We start from the raw sequence: 21,956 nt of genomic DNA on the forward strand, positions 1-21,956 counted from the left end.
ACTGAATGAAATTCTTCTGAAACCTGCAATCTGAAAATTCCAATACATTTCTCTAACAATGTGAATGGATTTCTGCGAACCGATTGGTTCAAGGTGAATTTACAGGAAACTTCTTTTTCGGGCACCAAAAGGGTTCGAATGCACTCGATAATCAAGGGCGAGGGAGAAAAAAAACCAATCAAAAGGATTCAGGCCATAACTTCAATGAGAAATCGTGCTCGCTCATGCTGCTTCTAGACAAACTCTTGAGCCTCTGCCAAAACTTCCTCCTCTTCCCCATCCTCAGTGGCCCCGAGCTAAAATGGCTCGAGATATCCCAAAACCCCTCGCCCCTGAACCCGGCTTTCCCGCCTAGATCCGATAATCCTAGTCGGGCCTCGTGATCAGAGCCAAAGGAATACTGAGGAGGATCGCTCTCTGGAGGATTCTTAAAGATCTCACCAGAAATCTCGTAGTTTCCGGGATTTCCCTTTAAGTCAGGAATCTCCGGTAGCTGCCTGAAGCTTCCGCGGCCTATCAATCCTTTGGTCTCATCAAACTCACTGCAGACAAGCTTCAGTGCCTGCACGACTTCACCCATGAAGGGGCGGTGAGACGCCTCAGGCTGCACGCACATTGAGGCTATTGCTGCCACCTTTGCCAAGCCGTCAAGCAAGACATCATCAGACAGCTTCAGCAACGGGTCAGCAATAGTCTCCAGGCCCTCCTCGCTCGTGAGCAAGGGACGGGCCCATGAGACTAGGTTCTCCTGTCCCTGGGGCTGGGACAGGTCCACGGGTTTCCTTCCGGTCAGGAGCTCAAGCAAGACCACACCATAGCTGTATACATCGCTCTTCACGAGGAGGTGGCCCGTCATCGCGTATTCTGGTGCCAAGTAACTGCAAAATGAGTTCCAGCATTTTTCAGTTATAGCTAAAGAAAATTTTCAGGAGACGTGAAAACAGTTTGCTTGGGAGGCACTCAATGAAAATGACTTTCCTTATCAGGCCAGATCATGTCATACCCGAAAGTTCCCATGACTTGTGTCGAAACTTGTCTGTTCCCCTCGTCCTGTGCGGCCCTAGCCAACCCAAAGTCCGATAGCTTTGGGGTAAAATCATGCTCCAACAATATGTTGCTCGATTTGAAGTCTCGATGTATAACCCGTGGATTCGAGTCCTCGTGCAAGTACGCCAAACCCCGAGCTGCCCCAAGAGCAATCTTCATCCTAGCACCCCAATCGAGTGGAGACTTTTCCTTGTCAGCTCCTAAAGAAATAACAAGAAGACCCAGCATTACACATTTTTAGGCCACAAGTGTGAGACACAAAATTTTGATTGATCTACCTACCATGTAAGTGGGACTCAACACTTCCGTTTGGGATCAGTTCATAAATCAAGCAGCGGACACGTTCATCTGTGCATATTCCAATAAGTTTAACTAGATTCCTATGGTGAAGGCGGCTCAGCATTTCGACCTCTGCCAGAAATTCCCGGGTCCCATGCTGATCTTCCCTCTTCAGAACTTTCACTGCCACTTCCTGTGAATTATTTAATTTTCCGCTGTAAACGACCCCAAAACCTCCTTCGCCAAGGATCCTTGACGCGTCAAAACTGCTGGTGGCATTCTCTATGTTGCTCAGGCTGAAGATCTTGGCAGCTCCCATGTAAGCCATGCTATTTGATCGGAAAGATACTGAAGCCGAAGCAGGAACACTCTTGTCCACTACAGAAGCCGCAGCTCCTGCATGGTTATCCCAATCAGTCAATCACAGGATTAACACTGTAGTGACAGGACATGGTAACTCCCAAAATGTGTCAAAACACGTATTTCAAAAACCAGCAGGAGGACTAATAACCAGACTTTGTTACCTGAAGGTTTAGCGGGGGAATATAGCTGAGGGTCTTTTGATGAAGGAGCATGAGCTTTACGCTTCAAGAGTAATACTACGACTGTACACACAATTAGTGCCGAGAAAGATGAGAGAACAATGACAGTTATTGTGATTCTAGCAAGATTGTGATGTTTCCTCTGTCTCGGAACTTTAACTCCCAACGGTTTTATGGGCTGTCTGTTGCTTTGACTTCCCGAGTACGGTAGACTGCCCGAGATCGATGCACCAGAAGGCAATAAAGGTGGAGATGGTGGAAGACCTGTAAAAGAAGTCTCAGTTTAAGGGACTGCTTGTTTCACAGAAAACTCATCAAAGAAAATAATTTCCTTATCTTCCAAGTTTTGCACCACAAAGAGAGATCTTCGAGGAATCGAATTACCTGGATAGTGGACATATAAAACTTCGTAATCTCCAAATTGGGATGATTTTATTAGAATCTCTTTGCGCCAGAACTTCTCGTAGATAGAAAATGCGACGGAATATTCAAACTTCAATCCTCTAGGAACCAAGTTTATCAGGACAATTGTTTTCTCAAGCTGTTGGTGGCTCACTGAGTCCGCTCCCATGATCCGAACTTCGCTACGATCAAGCAAAATGCTTGATGCAATCTCCTTTGCAAGCTTGGAAACTAACGGGAAGAATGTGTAGAGTGCCACCCCGAGGCGAAGCTCGACCTGAATTGGCCACACGCAGCCACATGGTGACCCAGGAGGAGTGTAAGTCATCGGCTCAGTGCAGGTCATTGATGCACAATCTACAAAGCCGAATGCAGCTTTATGTAATAAATGACGTGGCCTATGGAATGAAAACAGAAACCAAAGAAGAAATTCGAGAGTTTAAAGTAAGTTTGTTGAGCCAGAGTGCTGGCTGACTAGTTAAAGGGGTAGATTGAAGGGTCACAACCCGTCTCAAATTCGACTAGTACACGAGCTTCATGAAGAGAGTCAGTAAGAAGCCCATCTAAACTGAAGATAAGACATAAGAAGTACCCCCAGCAGAAATTAAGAGCGTACCTTCATTAGGTGGTGGGGGTGGAAGAGACAATATAGGTGACAGAGGAGGAGCCTTCGCTTTCGTCACTAGACCTGAAGGGGAGAATGCGGGCGAAAGAGCTGGCTCTTTGGAGGAAACAGAAAAACACGCAACAATAGAAGCCATTGAGAACATTTATATAAGATATAAACCGAGGACTTCAACCAAGTTGTTCGAATACCATTGAAACGGTTCGGAATTATTTGCGGTGATGGGGCAGGTGCTTGTGCACTGCGATGGCCCCAGTGAGAATGGAAAGGGGAGTGGAAAGGACCTTCACAAAATATTTCTAAGAATTAATAAACTTGGAGAATGAGAAAAATAATATTAATCAAAATGTTATTAGCTATGATTCGAACCTCTTAGTCGGTGGTGAATATGTGGTGGAAAGACAGAGGATCTCGGAGAAGAATCGATGATTCGGTTTCTAGACTGATGGTGCTTATTAAATGGGATCGAGGGAGCATTTGCAGGAAAGTGATTCCTCCGATATGCTGGTTCGTTCGATATCGAAGGTGCAACTGAGATACCTGAAGGCCTCATTGGCTTATGTGAACTTGAGGCTGTAACAGGAAATTAATCAAAATAGCATTTTGTTAAAGCAAATCTTTCTCTAAGATTTAATACTGAAATTTTCTCAGATCCATAAGAGATCTCATACTGCCGCTTGTTGGTGGACTGTTATGAAGATCTCCACGTCTTTTCCTCGCATCGTGGACAGGACTTGAAGCAGGAGACAGAGCATGGTAGTCTGTTAAGTGTCAAAGGACATTAGAGAAAACAGTCGGAGAACAGTGGCAGAATTGTGCATTTAATGACGAATATGTTCTCGATTTAGAATTTTGACACATCCTGGGAAAGTAGGACTTTCATTGAAGGGAAGAACTGACTAAAGTCAATGAAAGTCTTTTATCAAAATGTTTTCACAGAACCAATTCTCGTTCTGCACCTACTCGAAATAAATCGGATTTGAGTGGATAGATCGATCTTGTTATTGAAGATGAAGAACGAGTTATGATGACACATGCGGTTGGTATGAAGCTAAAGTAGCACATTCATACTGGAGATTGCCAAAAAAGAAATTTCCTGACATTTGATGAACAGACATCAACTCCTAAAATTCTGGCAAATTCAATAATGTTCTGACACACAGAATGGGCTTTGCTCTAGTAATGAATTCAGAAATGAAGAAAAAGGTAAGTAAATAACGATTAATGGATATTTGCATGTATAACAGCAAAATATACAGTCTTATTTTCTTTATCTTTTTGTGGTAATCCCAATTAGCAAGTTCATCATTTTTTCCACCTAACGTGAGCATTACTTCTCCATTTAAGCAGCAAACTTTGGAGAATTTTCCTCAAAAATCAATTCAAACCCAAAACTCGCAGAAGATCCTTAATCATACAATTGGATGAAGACTAAAACAAGATCAAATCAATCACAAAGCTCAATGTTCATAAACCAAAGTCCATTACCCGCAGATCCATTAACCAGCAATGCAGTGGCAACCAGGCACAGCTGCATGACCAGCAAGCCCAACTGCATTGCACCCATTTGATCTGATAGACCAAACGACTCTGCAAGATCTCTCAGTCTTCAGCTCTCCCCATCAAACAACGAGGCTAGGATTTGCAATTCTGTGGAAGACCCAGAATCTGTATCAGTGCTGCTAACTGAAAGGAGTGAGGAAGATGGGATTTTGTTTGGTAGAGAGAGAGAGAGAGAGGCCAAGTGGTGATGAGGAATGAGAATGGAGAATGGAATGGAATAGTTTGATGTATTTCTTCTCTAAGGCATGTGAAAATGTGATCAGAAGGGAGGAAGAGGCTAAAGCAAAGCAGTCAGCTGCTTGGTTTCGCAGCAGAGGAACTGATCCAAGCAAAGGGAAGAAGAAAAAGAAGAACAGTACACAGTACACTTAGAGGAGCTTAAATGACCAGAGATAGAGAGCACTTTAAACAACCAAAGAGAGCTTTGTCTGTCTGTAAGCATGTGGGCTGAGAGAGAGAGAGAGAGAGATTCATGTTGAAAATATGACATAAATTTGGAATCTTGGGCATGTTTTTTCTTCCTTTCTCATTCTATAATATATGTTTGGTGTGACTTTTGTCAGATATTTAGAGGGTGACGATCAGTCCAACCAAGACACCGTCCTTGGGGGCATCCTTGTATTAGTTTAAAACTAATGATTTCGACTGAATTCAACTGCCCAGTTGCTCAGCTCAGCTGTAATCAGTATCCGAGGCTTAACGAACTTTTTCAACTTCCCGACAGGAATGTTCTGTCAGGAAAGGGAAATTTCCGAGCACAGTTCACTACTTCCTCCCCCACTCCTAAATTATTACATGCCCATCCTTTCCTTTTTCGAGCGGGATTTGGATCAGTGGGCAGTCGCCCCCGCTCCTCGTAACAGGCTACTGTTATTCGGAAAGATGACTAGATTTTTCTCGCGATCGCGATCGCGATCCCGACCGACAGATCTAATTGGCACTAGCTCGTACGCGCTCGTGACTTTTTCTAATCCAAGTTACAAATATTTACCACGTTCGCAGCAGGTATAGGACAGAGGATCGGACAAAATCAATAATATATAGATGTAGATTTAATTTTCCAGCAAAAATTATATAATTTTTTTGATCAAGTAGCCGACAAGATATGGATTAATGGGACGTGAATTTTAGGAGGCCCCCTTCAATGCGCGGAGTCGTCCTCATGTTTCTATTCTAAGATCTCACTCTTTTTTTTTTTCTTATGATAAGAGAGATTTATATCGTCTAATATACAAATACGAAAGTTTTATTCATGAAAATAGAATTAAAGACCTGATAGTTCTAAGTCGACGACTTGTATCATTTATGCAAAGCCTCTTTCCTCAATCTCAAAGATTTTTAGATGTCACACTGACTGAAAGATCCAATCAACAACCCAATACTATCACCTAACACCAATGGCCACATAAATATATATGTACGCCCTTTCTTTTGTGTGAGTGTGTGTTTTTTAATTTACAATTTTAATATGTCTTTGAAGTTTTCAAACAGTGCCCGGACTCGAATGTTGCTTCGTGTCGTTATATCAAGATAAATATATATTACATGGCAAGTGTAAAGCTCGATGAAACTGGTAGATGTTATTTGGACAACCGCACGTCCCGCATCAGCGAGATTTGCAGATAGCGATTTACGAGTAAAGAATAATGTCAACATTTTACTAATTAGAGTTTAGTTTAGAAGACTCAAATAATTAAATAAATAGAAAGATTGTACAATCGAACGTGGGGCCGATTTGGGGCGAGGATAAGCACTGTTTACTCCTCACTTGCAGATGTCTCTTTGTGAATTATTTGTACCTTTGAAGAACTTTTATGGAGATAGATTGGGGGTGATTAAAGTCAGCTAAGTGGTCGGGATTCAGAAAAGGGGCCATCTTCTTTGTCGGGAAATGTCTCCGTTATCAAAGAAAACTTTATCATAACTATGATTATGGTCAAATTAGTCAAATAGGATTAATGAGTCCGATTTTAAGGAAATCGTGATCTCATCATCAGTTCGATTCGTGCTTTTTGTTTTTTCGGTAGGAAGTTCGACCGATGATCATAATATTGTACTGTAATGCAAAAAAGGTTCTTACAATTTCATCATTATTTCATGATGATTTAAATGTTCCTGCATGCAAAATTAATGTAGAATCTCCATACTAAACTATCTCTCCTATGTACCGGAAGGTAATTCTGTTGTAAATTAGTTTGCTTTGGAATTTGCATGTCTGCCACACGTTCTAGACGACATCAGGACTCTACTTTCTGGAGATCTTTGGGACTATCTTGTAACCCGATTTATTTTAGTTTAATTTTCCGTTTTGTTTTTATTTTCCTTGAGCCTCGGCCAGTTGATAAAAAAAAAACTCATTATTAAACAAATAAATGCATTACATTCTAATATATCTTCGAATTCCAACTTACCAAAAAAAAAAGAATATAAAAATTAATTGAACTTCTTTATCTTTTTCTTGTTAATGAACTGAAGCAAATATATATTATATTATATCTTCAACCATAAATATAAATATAAATATATATATATATATATATACTCAATTCAAACTTTTCATTGCTTCCAAGATGGGCTCATTCTTCTCAGTCGGTTTATGCATCCCTTGATTCTTTGACTCCCCACCTTAAAAGAATAAATAATAGAAGAAAGAAAAGTGATTTATTCTATTTTCCTTAACAAAGGCAAACCCCCGCGGGTAAAGGAGGAGAGGACCAATGGACATGATGTAAATGAAATCATGAAAGTAAAATAAAGTTAAAGGCAGTTCCATGTTGAAATCAATTCAACATCCAACACAAGAGGATAAACCCCTTTGATGCTCTTTTGAAAATAAAATTAAAAAAAAAAAAATTGATCCACGTGGATCTCGCATCGTCTGATCAATTGGAATATCTTAAAAGTATGACTAATAACATATCAAATGCTTATGATTAAACAAGAAAATTAATGTTCGATCGGACTCTACCACTCCACTGGACAATCTAGGTCTGGCTAACTAGGTTGTAATTTTCTCTGAAGAATCTCTGTCGTTGTGTGTCATGGGTATGTTCAGACTACCAATTAATGAAAAGACATAGCATAACTCTCTCGAATTAATCAATCCACTATAATTATGGCTTAGAAAATGCAACAAAAAGCCAAAAAGCATTGAATTAATTAATGGGATTAGAGGAAAAACAATCATTCCCGTATATAAACAAATATATGACTGGCCATCGAAGGCTGTGATGGATTTGGTCCCCACGACATTTGGCTACATGAGAGGGTAGGTTTTGGGTGGTTGCTTTGAAATGCAAAATGTAGGGTTGGATCCACATTCCCTATTTATAATAATGTTGACAAGAATGATTAGTGATTGCTGACTTGTATGATCCCTTCAAGCATACATATATATATATGCAAAGGGCATGCAAACATTGTTCACGCACGCACATGACCAAATCCACCTCTAAATGTGTTGGTGAAATTGCTATTTTTCGTGTTCGCGTCGAAATATCGGAAGCATGAGATAGCCAATATTGTTATCTGCCTATTACATGAACTATATATGTGTGGACAAGCTCATGAAATATAGAGATGTGACTATATATTATGTTATCACGAGGGAAGACTAAACCAACATGGAACTCATAATTAATATTTCTATGTGAATTGAATTTATCGGAGTATATATACACTGAAGAACTTTCTATCATAAAAGGAAATACAATTCCCATGCCACAAGGTAATCTGCAGGTGCTCAGTGTCGACTATCCCGTCAAAAACCATGCAATTAGTAGAAGTTGTGGCCCTTTGAGACAACACTGATCAATGTCGGCTTTCGGTTTTAAAATTTCCACCTGACCAATCCATATGATCATATAATAATTAAGCAAACGTTCGTTGATATATCTGTAAACAGAGAGAATATTTTTCACTATATCAGCTAATAATATTAAGGTGGACTTGGGCCATTTTGGCATCCAAATGCCCGAAACCATGGCTATATATACTTGGGCTTTCATGGGCTTATAACTCCTCGTAGTGACTGTAGAGAAAATGACAACTAGTCTGCGCAAAAGCAGCTCAATACAAGAACTAGAAGGAACAATCGAAAATTGACGGCAAAATAATGAAATAATGATAATTGCAACAATGGCTAATTGACCTTAACAAAGTTAGATATGGGGTTTCATTAATTAGTCAATCATCATGCTACTTATGGTTATCAAGAGCAATAATTGATCTAACCAACGGACGATTGCACGCATCGAGAACATATTCAATCGGGAAATTCACCATTAAATGGTGTCCCATATAATAGAAAGTCTATTCATGGACCATGAAGTGGTGGGAGAATTAAGGGGTCACTATCTTGTTTTCATGCTGCAGTTAATGTAACGATGAAAAGGTCAAACTTATCGAACAGAAACTATATATATATATATATATATATATATATATGTATGTACATGAATACTACGAGAATATGAATCAACAACATATTGAAGTTTTAATGAATGAATTTTAGTTATCGCATAAGAGTTTAAAACTCACTGAAAGCACTTTACGATTATATCAAATGGAAACCAAATGAAATAAGTCTCAACCAATTAATACATTGAGAAAATTCGTGTACTCACCGAAAAAAGTGTGCATAGAAGAATTCTAGAGATCAATCATCAATACCAATATGAACACAAAGCCAAGAAGTGCAATGGCAATAATTGGCGCCATCCAACCTATTAAAGTCCAAAAATACTAGCAATATGGATTGGTTCAAGTATTTAAATATTTGTTCTTCACAAGTACGATCTTGCGCTCGAGTCTTATGATTGGTTAAGATTCCATGACTGAGAGAGTTTTACTCCTCAGTTAACTAACTGGGGTCGAACTTGAATTTGTCGAAACTCATTACACATTCGAATAGCTTGCGGAATAAAAAAAAGTCCAAAAATACTTTATCCAGATCCATATCTATCATCACAATGATTAAAATTGATTTATATGACACGTAAGTTGAATTATTTTTCTTTTTCAATGTACATTATAATATCCGAAAGTCTAATGAGAAATTTTATCTTAAAGTCGAATTTCATCATGAGAAGGAATTACACGTTTAATTCTGCATGATTGCTAATATAGTTCGTCCCTTCAAGGCGTGATATGACTTATCATCTTCGCTCCGCAATTGGATCTCCAAATTTCGGCCATTTGATTCGGTGCACTTCATCAAACTTTAAGGTGGGGAGCAAGTAGTTGTTAGTGCTTGAAGTCATCAGATCTGACATGCCCGATCGATCATCGAACAGTTTGGATGTGGGCCTCCACATTGTGATGGAAGGTAGCCCGTCGCTGTCGTCGTGCACTACATCAAATTGCGAAAAGATAATTAAGAGAAATTTATTACATGTGGTTACATGTTCTGGTATAAATCCGCGCATGCGGTAAATCATAAATCATGTTCTGTTACATGCATCTACAATCAAAAATTGCTCAATCAACACGGTACAAAAGGATATATACGTCTCGTGATCGAATGTCGTTAAATTTTCTGTTTTATGCCGAACTGTGTCGAGCTAACTGTTCATACAATTTTTGAGGTTTTGATTAAATTAGCGGGATGTGTCTGTTAGATAGTTTGATGTATTCGCGAAATGATACTTGTGTTTTGATTACGTTTGAGGGATCTAATTATTGAAGGGGACGGTCTGACCCAGGGGAAATTAAAATTGAAAAAGAAATTAAAGGAGGGTGATCAATAATAATCACGTATTAGGTGGCACAATTCCATCTGGCAAATGCGTGCAATTGCATCCCCAAACGCAATCCGACGCGTGTGATTTACCTGCCATCTTCATTTCTTCTTCAAATAATTTTCTTTGTTTTTTATTTTTTTTCTTCGCGGAACATAACTTTTTCTTTTAGTTGATGATGATGATCTTATACTATCCAATTTAGGTAAGAACTGCGTATAATGCAGACATTTACATTCCATCTTTTGCTTAACATTACACCAAAAAAGAGGGGAAAAAAGAATATTTTGCTCAAAAGTTGTACGTGAGAGCCTAACCGATTCCCTTAATGAATTGTCCGTCGTACCTACACGTCGTGGGATCAATATTTTATGGTGAGACTTACAGATTTACATTGCATAAAATAAAAATTCCGTCAAAATATAATAATTTTTTCTTTTACATGAATTGAAAGAATTTTCTTTGAAAAATAATAAAATAATAATTCTTGATAATTGCGGATCAAGAAGAAATAATAAAAACCTTTTCAATTATATAAACTTGCGGGTGGTTATTCGGATACATTTAAGTTTATGTATCCATCTACCAAAACTTATCAGTAGTTTCTTCAACTATATATGGTGAGTTAGAATTAAGAGGAACAATTCTTCGACATGTGTAGTTCTTCTTTTTTGGATGAAGAGGATGAAGCCAGCAAATTACAAATCAAAGAACGTAAAGGTGCGCACATCATGATAAAAATGCATGCTTTGAGGCAATAAAGCCGCTTCCCGCTCTAACCAATTCGCGTAAGAATTATCTACTGAAAAGATATAAGTCACCTCAACTCAATTATCCACTCTCTAGCCACCAATTAGTTCTTGAATCGAATTGACTAATGCAGGAATATGCGAAGCACCCGAACTCCGACCTACCAAAAACTTCCAAACTGGATCAAAATCAACCTCTCTTCGATGACGCAACGGTAACTAAGGTCCCACACACATTCGTATATCACTCATATCGAAGTTACGTTCCGAAGTAGCCTAACAAAGCAAAAAAAACTGCCGCAACCATAGGTTAGACAATAAAAATTTAGGAGTGGCGATTGGTGCTTTAACTGATTTCTCAAGGTTCGGCATGCTCGTACCGAATTGAAACGGGTAACATGCCAACAGGGCTAAGTCACATGCAAGGCTGCGTTGACTTAACTTTTGGGTTGACCAATGAGAAGAACATGAACATGGTTAGTTAGTTATCCTAAGAAGGTCAAAAACATTATCGTCCAAGTCAAAGGGTACGCCAAACCAATTTAACTTCCGTTATCACCCCACTTCAAAGGTCGTCTTTTGCATCGCATGTATTATATATATCTATCGGTACTCATTACCTTCTTCAAACTTGAAAGGAAAATAAGGACTCAAGAAGAAATTGGTGAGCTTTTATGTTTGTTCTTCTTTTTTTTCCTTGGTAGGTATATTCCTCATTATCCGCGACGCGTCGCTCTACGCGCTCACTCCCTGCTGAAGGCGAGAGTATATTTGGGATTCCTCCCCCCCCCCCCCCTCTCTCTCTCTCTCTAAGCAGACACCTCAGACAAGCAGACATCTCTCTCTCTCTCTCTCTCTCTCTCTCGAGCCATGACCGACAGAGTCTTTCCCTCCGCCAAACCCACGGCGAACGGCGGCACCGCCACCCCGACATTCCCCGCAACAAAGGCCCAGCTGTACGGAGCCACCACCCGCTCCGCCTATCGCCCCCAGCCCAGCCGCCGCCGCCACCGCCGCGGCTGCTGCTGCAGATGCTGCCTCTGGACCACCGTCGCCTTCCTTGTCCTCCTCCTCCTCATCGCCGCCGCCGCCGCCATCTTCTACGCCCTCTACCGCCCCCAACGCCCCTCCTTCTCGGTCACATCCTTCCGGCTCGCTTACCTCAACACCACCTCCTCCGGCGTCAGCTCCAAGTTCAACCTCACCGTCACCGCCCGCAACCCCAACAAGAAGGTCGTCTACATCTACAGCCCCACTTCCATCTCGGTCCTTGCGAGCGACGTCGACGTCGGAGACGGGAAATTCCCGGCGTTCGTCCATGGCAAACGGAACTCGACCGTCCTCAGATCGTCGATAACGAGCAACAATCAGCCACTGGACAGCGATTCGCTGAGCAAACTGAAGTCTGCATTGAAGGGCAAGAACGGCGTGCCGTTGAAGGTGAAGTTGGATACGAAGGTGAAGATGAAGGCAGGGGGCTTGAAGACTCCGAGGATCGGGATCAGGGTCACCTGCGACGGGATCAGAGCTACTGTTCCTGCAGCCGGAAAAGCGCCGGCGGTGGCGTCGACGGCGAACGTCAAGTGTAAGGTCGATACGAGGATCAAGATCTGGAAATGGACTTTTTAGAGAAAAATTAGTAAAACAGGGGGAAATTTCACAAAAAAGTGAGAGTAGGGAGATTCTTTATCTTTTCTAAATTTACACCGACAAATTTTATTTAAGAATAAAAACTAAAAAAATGTTTTTTCTTTTTTCCTAAATCCATGTGAACCCATGTTTTCCCCACCTATAATTACGTAATTATTATGATTATTAGGATAAGAAATGGCAGCTCACATGGATGGTTAGAACTTAGAGGTGTTTCGGGGTCATTTTGTGCTTTTCTTTTAATTTATTTTGAAATGTTAGTGTAATTTCTCTCTTTTTTTTTGTTAATGTAATTTCCATTTTATAGATTTTATTTGGATTTTTGCTTTGTTGATGGTGATGGGTTTGTAAATGGAAGGGTGTGGAGTGTTCTTGATTGGAATTTAGGGGGGAAAGTGATGTTTTATTTGTAATATTAAAGATGTCATCATATATCATGTGTTCTTGGCTTTTAAATTTTCTTGAAATTACAAATGATGATTGGCGCTTTATTTGTTGCAGTCGATGGTTTTTCCTCAATTAGGAACTCTAGGATTGAAAAAATAAATTGCACGATTTGATTCACTCGATTCGACAGTTGTTTCTTAAATAAAATTTTGTGTTTAGATTTTATATACAAAGAAAATTGATAATTTAGAATTTGATCATTTAGTGTATCAATATAATTTGAATAAAATTAATCAGACGGTCGTATGTTTTCGAATATTAGAGTGAACATAGAAAAAAAAACATTTTCAAGTGTGTCATTACAACGTAGACTAAATAATTATCATAACAACTGTAAAAAAGTGATGAAGTTTGTAGACATTTATTATACAAGAATAATTTATGGGTGCAAATGCTCCAAATTTCACATCATCACTTGAATAATGATTAATTTGTTTTGTTTGTTGGGCGAGCTAGCTGTATTACATCTGTAATTAGATGTGGGCCCGGCCCAATGCGGTGAGTGGTGGCATTATAAGGCACATCACACGTGTTTTGTCTTGCTGGGCTTTGAATGTGTTGAGTGGATTGTCATGCTCGAACGTGCGAAAAATGGTACGAAAATGAAACTTCCTCATTTAATTCAGTATGTATATGGGTTGGGTTTCACGCGTTTGAATGCGTCAGGCTTCAGCTACAATTCTGTCGGTGTAGCTGCCTCAAATGGCATGTAATACGGTACACAAAGTCGTGTGTTTCTAAGAGGGGGAAATTTTATGTTCTTGTGATACTTGACTCGATTCGCCGTGAATTATATGATCTAAGATCTAGATTTACTTGAATGTGAGATTTTTTGGCCAAAGGGGAACTGCATAATATCCTATATTGCCTTATGCTTTAATCAAATCCCTCTTAATAAAAAATGAAACTAAAAAAAAATATATCTTACCTAGCTAATTTCACTTAATTTAGTATGAGAGTGTTATTGCTGGCATAAAAATACAAATTTATAATTGCTAAAAACATTCAGAATTGTTACCAGAATAAAATGGTTTTCAGAGTTTTACCATGTGATCTAATTAAGTCATTAGACGTATCGAGCATTCCTATAAATTACAAAAGCTTAGGGTATCAACGTAATATTAGTAGAACCCTAGAAGAATGGAGTCGTTTCTGGCACAGCGAACAGATTCAGATTTTGAGCATGTGAATAGGCAGAATATGGACGTAACTCTGCATGATATTGCATGATTTATATTCTGTGATTGACTGGCTCCTATAATATAAGCGTTGACGATGTCGTATTCGAATCATAACTACTTAAATTTGGGCAGTCACGACGTTGTCTCTAAATCACGATTGCTGAGCAATTACAAATCGAGAAGATAAAACTTATACAAGGTGAACTAGGTCAAAGTTGTGGATAATTATCACGTGGGAATAAGATGACGGTTAAAAGCAGTTGGATAATAAAGAGTTCACGTTCTCAACATCAAATAGGAGATATTTGTAATCGTTAAGGAGGGAGGAAAATTTATAAATATCAGAAGATCTCACAGGATTAACATACAACTCATTCAATAGATAGAATCTGTGCAAGTTTCTCAGCTTAGCCGAGCTTTTATCCTTAGGAGTTTGAGTAATATAGATATTTCGAGTTTGTAGCGGTAGGGTGATCCCTCAACGATTCAAGTTCACAAGTCTGTGGCAGCAGGATTACATCCTCAACGACACGGTCACAACTTCATCAGCTTGTTGATAGAAGGTCTCGCCTCCATTCCACGACTATTCGCTCAGAGCATCTCAAAATGATTGCATTCCTTCTATTTCATCTACAAGCAACCTCGTACCTAAGTTCAGAGCCTAAACTACCTGCCTCGACGGAAAGTAAAGTAGGCCATCGTTTGTAATTTTGGTTTGAGTTGTTTATTTCTATCTTGTTGAGTTACAATTCCATCATTGTATATATCTTCTTTATTTAATGAAGTATCCTTTTCTCATTGATTGTCTACTTTTATTAAGTAAATCTCTTTAATACACATAATCATTATACGGAAGGCATTATCAAAAGAATGCACATAGGATTTGAAAGGAAAATAGATTTTCCAGTTTTCTTTCTTTACAGAGACATTAGAAACCGTCTTTCTCCCTTCATCAAAATCTAACAATAAGAATAAATTAAAATTTTCGATAAACAATAATTTAATATTGCTAAAGTTAAAATTGATGTTTGAAATAATTGTAAGTAGTTCTTATATAAGTAATTATTAATCTGCATAAAAGAATCACATTTTCGATCACTAATTTAACCAAATCATGAAATAATTCATCAAACACTGGCTTAAAAACCACTAAAGAAGCACTCATACATACTCCTCTGCATTCTTAAATGAACTTTACTCTCATAGTGATCAATTTGAGAATCCAATAAACTATTGGGAGTAAATTGAATAGAAATGAACACTTGGGCAGGCGAACAAAATTAATTTTCACAAACTATAAGGACGTCTGTCTCATCTGAAAGAAGCAATTTTCAGTCATCGACCGTCGTTGCCGACAGTAACCGTTCTTTCTTTCCCGCCAAAACAGAGGTTACTCCTCCATTGATGAGACCTTCATGCTTCATGCTTCCACCCGTCGCATCAAGCCCTTCTGCGGATCCCATTACCCCTTCGCCTCACATCTCACCCTCTGCTCTCCTCTCTCTACTATTCCCGCCACCGATGACCTCCTCGATTTCTTCGATCACCTCCTCCACCAATGCCGGAGCTCTGCACTGCCCCCACAACTTCACTCCCAGATCATTGTCAATGGCGCTCACCGGTCGTCATTCTTGGCCGCTCGGCTGGTCGCGGCCTACGCCCGGTTTGGGTCTCTGGCAGTTGCGCGTGACGTTTTTGATGAAACGTCAGTCGAGTGTAAGTCGAACTTGCTGCTATGGAACTCCATCATAAGAGCTTATGTAACCAATGGGAATTGCGATGAAGCTCTGCGTTTGTATTGTCAAATGAGAAAATTTGGCGTTTTGGGTGATGGGTTCACCGTCCCTTTGGTAATCAGGGCCTGTGCGATGAAAGGTGGTTTGAGCTCCAACTGGGGGAGGATTCTTCATTGTCAATCCCTGCAGATGGGATTTCATTGCAACCTCCATGTAATGAACGAGCTGATCGGTATGTACGGAAAGATCAGCCAAATGGATGTCGCTCGCCAGGTGTTCGATAGAATGCCAGTAAGGAGTCAAGTTTCGTGGAACACAATGGTTTCCGGCTTTTCACGGAATTTGGACTCTGACTCTGCTGTGGAAATGGTTAGACTGATGAAATCAGAAGGCATGGAGCCGAACATCGTGACTTGGACATCTCTGCTGTCGAGCCACGCTCGTTGCGGGCGGAGAGAAGAAACGATCGGCTTGTTTTGTGAAATGAGAAGAAGAGGAATTGGTTGCAGTCCTGAAGTGCTAGCAGTTGTATTATCTGTTTGTGCTGATGGTTCTGTGTCGATTAACGGCAGGACTGTTCATGGATTCGCATTAAAGAGCGGATGCGAAGATCAGTTGATTGTTCATAATGCTTTGATATCTCTCTATGGGAAGCAAGGAGACATAGAAGGGGCAAAGAAAATTTTTTCTGACATTGAAACCAAAAGTATAGTGAGTTGGAACTCTCTGATAACATCCTATGTGGACTGTGGGTTATGTGATGAGGCTTATGAACTATTTGCACAGCTAGAGGAGTTAGATGACGATTGTTCAATGGTAAAACCTAATGTCATAAGTTGGAGTGCGGTGATTGATGGGTTTACTTCCTCAGGGCAAGGAAAAGAGGCTCTTGAACTTTTTAGACGAATGTGGCTTGCTAAAGTTGAGCCCAACAACATAACAATTTCTAGTGTCTTATCGGCCTGTGCAGGTTTAGCTGCTCTTAACTTGGGCCGTGAAATTCATGGCCTAGTACTCAGGGCCTCGATGGACGGTAATATCTTAGTCGGGAACAGCTTGATTAGCATGTACATGAAGTGTGGGAGCCTCAGGGAAGGTGTTTTGGTGTTTGAGATGCTCAAGAATAGTTGGGACTTGATCTCGTGGAACACTATCATGGCAGGGCACGGAATGCATGGGCATGGAAGGGAGTCCCTGGAGTATTTTGATCGAATGCTTAAGAATGGGTTCCAACCTGATGAGGTGACGTTCATAGCAGTTCTTTCTGCCTGCAGTCACTCTGGGCTTGTCAATGAAGGCCGTATTCTATTCAAGCGCATGCAAAAAGAATTTGGAGTTGAGCCCAGAATGGAGCATTATGCTTGCGTGATCGATCTCTTCAGCCGCTCCGGGTCCCTCGAGGAGGCGAGTGAGACCGTGAAGACTATGCCATTTGAACCGAATGCTTGCATCTGGGGTGCTCTTCTCAATTCGTGCCAGATGCATAGAGATACAGCCATCGCAGAGGAAACTGCTGCCCAAATTTTGAGTTCTGGTACAGAGATGACTGGGAGTTATATGCTGCTCTCAAATATCTACGCCACAAATGGCAGGTGGGATGATTCGGCAAGGGTGAGGGTCTCCTCAAGGGAGAAGGGGTTGAAGAAAGTTGCCGGGCAGAGTTGGATCGAGCTGAAGCAGAAGGTGCATGTATTTTCTGCAGGGAATGTGAGCTCTGCTGATGCAGGTTTGGGGGAGGTTTATCGGGTTCTCGAGGAATTGACGCTTCAGATGGGTAACTCAAAGTTGGATACGCCCTTCGCGGGATAAACACATAAACTTTGTTGACTGAAATCATTGAGTATATAATGCAAGTGGCTAGTTTTTCTCCTGCTCTTTCTGCTAATTTCTTTGTTGAAAGTTGCTACACACACACACACACATATATATCGTGCACTCTCATATTAGCATATGCCATCAAAATTGATATACACACACATATATATTTTTATATTCTGCATTCTCATATATTTGATTGTTTCCTATTGCAAAAATTCCAGCATGAATGTAAAAGATAAATAAAGTACTTGTACTGCAATACAGCCTCAGGATAACTCGGGCCAGGCCCGAGATACATGCTTGGTACCCTCAACCCGCCTATTTGTTCTAGCCCCTGCGCATACATTACTCCGACAGCCCGACCCGCCCATTTACGGGTGTTGGGCTAACACGGTGAAGCAGGCTGGTAAGAGCACTTACATACAACCTGAATGTATAGTCAAGACGCCCCTCTCCCCAGAGAGTCGCGTTTGACAATTTGGATTTCGGAAAAACTGAACCGAATTCAAACATTAATTTACTGAAAACACATGAAATTAAATCCTACACAAGAAATTAGAAAAATTATTATGATCTAACTCAATGTCGAACTATGGTACAAATCGTTGTCGAAAATGGCAGCACAGTAGCCTGCTTTCGACTCTAATGTTTAGGATTATCTCCTCTATCTCTCTTTTCCTCCTTACGAAGAACAATTTGTGAGTGTAAAGAAGGTGGCTGCATCCTTTAGATCATTGTGATCTTGATGAAAATCGATTACTCCTTGTCTTTGATTATTTTGGTCTTCTTCATCATCTTCTCTTATCTTGGTCATCCTGCATTGATCCATCTCCAGTATCGGTTGATTACTGCACAGAACATTTACAAAACAAATCAGAAGGTTGATTATACATTGTTCGATTATGTAATCTAGAAGATGATCCTATCTGATTCATGATGTTAATATTATCAATGTGATCGGTATTATTGAATCGAAATCCGGATCTGAAAAAAAAAATATATCTATATATATATATATATATATTACCTCCTGTTTATAGCTACGTCGGACGAAAATCCAAGGTCGTGATGCTGCTCACGATGATCATCCGGTGGCAAGTCGAGAATCAGCGGCTTCATATCGTTGCACTGATCGACCATATTGAAACCCTGCATCTGCTTGCCATTATCATTATCGTGATCATCACTACCATCACCGACGTGTTGATGGAATAGTTGTTGATGCTGCTGGTGATGATGAGGCATCACATTGACACCATTGTTACCGTTGGAAGTGGGAGACGAACAGTCTTGCATGGCCCATGCAACAGCATCGCTGTTAACGTTGTTATGGTTGACATTAAACTCGTCCACGAGGCCATTGTTATTGGCCTGGTGAGGCTCATCGGAGGGCAACGCGCCAAAGGCCTGGACAAAGGGGTCGGTGGAGGTGGCGGCAGTGGCATTGGGGCCGGACATGAGGTCGCAGCCAAGGGCGGCGGCAGCCTCCTGCTGGCGGAAGAAGTCGAGCTGGCGGAGGACGAGCTCGAGCTCGGCCTGGCAGAGTTCAATCTGGCGCTGGAGGTCACGAACCATGCCGTAGCAGCCGCTGACAGGGTCGTGAGCTCGGGCATCGGACTGGTAGATGATGGTGCGCATGGCTTCGTCCTTCTCGAGGGGTCCGAGGTGCTCGATGATCTTGGTGATCTTGCTGACGCCGAAGAGCTTGTGGGCGTTCTGGAACTGGCGGGTGTGGTCGTGGGGGAAGTAAGGGGCAAGGAGGCAGTCCGGGGTGCACTTGCGGCGCTGGTACTTGCAGGCGGCACAGGCATGGGTCTGGCCGGTGGCGGAGGTGGATGTGGTTGTAGTGGTGGTGGTACCGGTGGAGGCAGGGTGAGGGAGCTGGGCGGTGGTGACGGTGGGGGTGGAGGAGGAGTTAATGAAGGGAGGGGGCATGGTGTTGGTGGTGGGGGGGAGGAGATAACGGGGGCGTTTCCGGCGGGGGTGCATGCGGGATGGATGGATTGAAGGGAGAGGGGGAGAGGGATTAGGGGGAGAGGCTGTGATGGGGAGAGAATGTTGGGAGAAATTGTTGCTTTTGCTTTTGGCCGGGTTTGTGGGGGAGAGAAATTGTTGGCGGGTGGGGGGGAAGAGACAAAAAAACTAATTCCAATGGATGTTTATAGTTATAGCTATGGAATTTAGAACAAGTTAATTAATTAAATTTGATTAATAAACCATCATTTAGAGAGGAGAGAGAGAGAGAGAGAGAGAGAGAGAGTAGATTAGATAAGAATTGTCAAGAAAGAGAGAGAGGGGTTAAATTTGGGTTTGGTCAATATGGAGAGAGAGAGAATGAGTGGGATAGGGGTTAATTAGCTGGTCAGGGAGAGAGAAAGAGGATCTTAATTTTTTTGGTGAAAGAGGATCTTAATCAGTCTTGACGGATTTAGGGAGCGTGGCTAATTTTGGAAAGTGTAAGGTTGTGATCTATGAATGTGTCAGAAATTAGAAATTCCATAATGTTCAAACTCGATGAGCATTTGACACGCATATGGAGGATATTTTGGTAACTTGATCACATAGTAAGAACTAATATGTGAAACTTGTTTTTACGATAAAATGTAACTTATGAATCAGTTGTTTTCAAGACGATTATGTTGCATTTCATACTTTCGCTTTCTTTAATTCCATAAGGTTTTTTCGACTAGGATTTTGCTCGAAAATTGTGTTAGAAATAGAACAAAGAAATCTAGCCTACGACTAGGATTAAGGTTTCTGAATTCTAGTAATTTTAGAAAGTGCACGGTTGTGATTTATGATTTTATTTAAATTTAATTTAATTTGATTTAGTTTGATTTGAGGAGATGAAAACAAAAGTGGTTAGAAAAATATGTGAGAGAATTTGAAGAATAAGGTAAAAAAATAATGATTGTACTGTTGAATTGAAGAAAAAAGTGTTGAAATTGAGGACAAAGTATTAAATATTTAAAAGAATTTAGTATTAAAAATTAATTTAAATAATAAATAACAAAAAATACGGGAGAAAATTTGGAAAAAAATAAAAAAAATAAAAAAATAATTCTGTTGTTGAATTGAGATAAAAGTAAAGTAAAATTAGTTAAGTAAAAAAAATGCCATAAAGGGTAATTGCCTAATAGTTCCAAACTCACTTTTATATGGTTTGGAGGCCCCAAATCTCGAGTTCGAATCCCCTGATATGTTCGGGTGGGCTCTTTGGCTTGTGGTCATCTATGATTTCTATGAACTATATTTGAATCATAACATGTGAATCGGTATGTTTTGGAGAGGACTCTATTTCATACTTTTGCCTTCTTTATAAGTAAGTTTCTGTTTACGACTAAGCCATTGCTTTTGGACGAACCATATTATATAAGGGTGGCCGAGGTTGCACTCGAAGAGAACTCTTTCAATATGTAACAAGTAGAGGGGCCAAAATATCAAACTAATGTGCTGCCGAGGTTGCACTCGAAGAGAACTCTTTCAATATGTAACAAGTAGAGGGGCCAAACTATCAAACTAATGTGTTTAGAATTCAAAAAATAAAAAATAAAGTTTAGAAATTGCAAATTCTCGCCCGCCCATAACTTTTACACAAAGGATAAAGGGAAAAGGAAAAGCTCAATATTAGCTCCCAGATAGCAACTTACATAGTGAAACTTCGAACAATTTCGTCTAAAAGAAGGAAGGGGGAAAAAGAAAACGAACTCACTGGAAGGAGAATGCAGGAAATATTCACCATGAGGGTTGATGGGGGTCCTGATCGTTATACTAACTAGCTTGTAAGCACATAAGTTGCCTTCACGTGAAGTATGGCTCGCTTCGATTCGCCGAATGACGTTACATCAAACTACTCAACAGACTGATGCATGAAGAGAAAGAGCTCCAGCCTTGGACAGTCGGATTCCTTACGAAATTTTTTGTTGATGAATTGGTTATTATGCATTCACTGATGAAACAACTTGACCCTGACCCTCAGCTATTCATGCCGCCTCTAATTTTATTAATATAAGATAGAGATGCTTAAACATGCTCATTAAAAGCATCTCGTGATCAGCTGCAAACCAAGATACGTCTGCGATATTAGTGTTAGTTAATAAGTCGAGGAAGTATCTCAATCTCACTGAATGGCAGTTCGGACTTGCTTGAATAGCTAAAACCCAATCCCTGGGCCCGTAA

General features: G+C 40.5%; 5 protein-coding genes across 5 annotated transcripts in view; 3 read left to right on the forward strand and 2 right to left on the reverse strand.

Annotated features, from left to right (window-relative positions):
* LOC116201683 (probable disease resistance protein At1g61300) overlaps window positions 1-21,956 on the forward strand; it is a 280,377-nt gene that overhangs the window by 37,678 nt on the left and 220,743 nt on the right. The gene's annotated exons all lie outside the window — the stretch shown is intronic.
* Window positions 3-4,935, reverse strand: LOC116201693 (receptor-like serine/threonine-protein kinase ALE2). Its single transcript, XM_031533057.1, has 10 exons — window positions 4,384-4,935; window positions 3,567-3,656; window positions 3,265-3,468; window positions 3,087-3,179; window positions 2,887-2,991; window positions 2,253-2,627; window positions 1,851-2,132; window positions 1,330-1,722; window positions 1,004-1,247; window positions 3-878 (listed from the first exon to the last, which is right to left on the reverse strand). Exons 1-10 carry the CDS (start codon window positions 4,460-4,462, stop codon window positions 179-181), a joined length of 2,565 nt encoding a protein of 854 aa, XP_031388917.1. The 5' UTR covers window positions 4,463-4,935; the 3' UTR covers window positions 3-178.
* On the forward strand, window positions 11,725-13,084 carry LOC116201730 (NDR1/HIN1-like protein 6). Its single transcript, XM_031533119.1, has one exon. It carries the CDS (start codon window positions 11,816-11,818, stop codon window positions 12,572-12,574), a length of 759 nt encoding a protein of 252 aa, XP_031388979.1. The 5' UTR covers window positions 11,725-11,815; the 3' UTR covers window positions 12,575-13,084.
* LOC116201700 (putative pentatricopeptide repeat-containing protein At1g17630) lies at window positions 15,568-17,829 on the forward strand. Its single transcript, XM_031533074.1, has one exon. It carries the CDS (start codon window positions 15,639-15,641, stop codon window positions 17,766-17,768), a length of 2,130 nt encoding a protein of 709 aa, XP_031388934.1. The 5' UTR covers window positions 15,568-15,638; the 3' UTR covers window positions 17,769-17,829.
* LOC116199527 (LOB domain-containing protein 27-like) lies at window positions 18,314-19,712 on the reverse strand. Its single transcript, XM_031529900.1, has 2 exons — window positions 18,805-19,712; window positions 18,314-18,625 (listed from the first exon to the last, which is right to left on the reverse strand). The coding sequence occupies exons 1-2, from the start codon at window positions 19,710-19,712 to the stop codon at window positions 18,460-18,462; spliced, it is 1,074 nt and encodes a 357-aa protein (XP_031385760.1). The 3' UTR covers window positions 18,314-18,459.

The sequence above is a fragment of the Punica granatum genome, chromosome 3, assembly GCF_007655135.1.
Source record: "Punica granatum isolate Tunisia-2019 chromosome 3, ASM765513v2, whole genome shotgun sequence".
Taxonomy (NCBI): domain Eukaryota; kingdom Viridiplantae; phylum Streptophyta; class Magnoliopsida; order Myrtales; family Lythraceae; genus Punica; species Punica granatum.

What these genes read in the sequence shown, in the direction of transcription:
- LOC116201693 (XM_031533057.1), bottom strand. Translation starts at nt 4,462, where the DNA reads ATGGGTGCAATGCAGTTGGGCTTGCTGGTCATGCAGCTGTGCCTGGTT. An exon ending in TATTCACCACCGACTAAGAG is followed by an intron (nt 3,180 to 3,264) that starts GTTCGAATCATA and finishes TATTTTGTGAAG; the next exon opens with GTCCTTTCCACTCCCCTTTC. An exon ending in AATTCCGAACCGTTTCAATG is followed by an intron (nt 2,992 to 3,086) that starts GTATTCGAACAA and finishes TTTCCTCCAAAG; the next exon opens with AGCCAGCTCTTTCGCCCGCA.
- LOC116201730 (XM_031533119.1), top strand. Translation starts at nt 11,816, where the DNA reads ATGACCGACAGAGTCTTTCCCTCCGCCAAACCCACGGCGAACGGCGGC.
- LOC116201700 (XM_031533074.1), top strand. Translation starts at nt 15,639, where the DNA reads ATGCTTCATGCTTCCACCCGTCGCATCAAGCCCTTCTGCGGATCCCAT.
- LOC116199527 (XM_031529900.1), bottom strand. Translation starts at nt 19,712, where the DNA reads ATGCCCCCTCCCTTCATTAACTCCTCCTCCACCCCCACCGTCACCACC. An exon ending in GACGTAGCTATAAACAGGAG is followed by an intron (nt 18,626 to 18,804) that starts GTAATATATATA and finishes TGTTCTGTGCAG; the next exon opens with TAATCAACCGATACTGGAGA.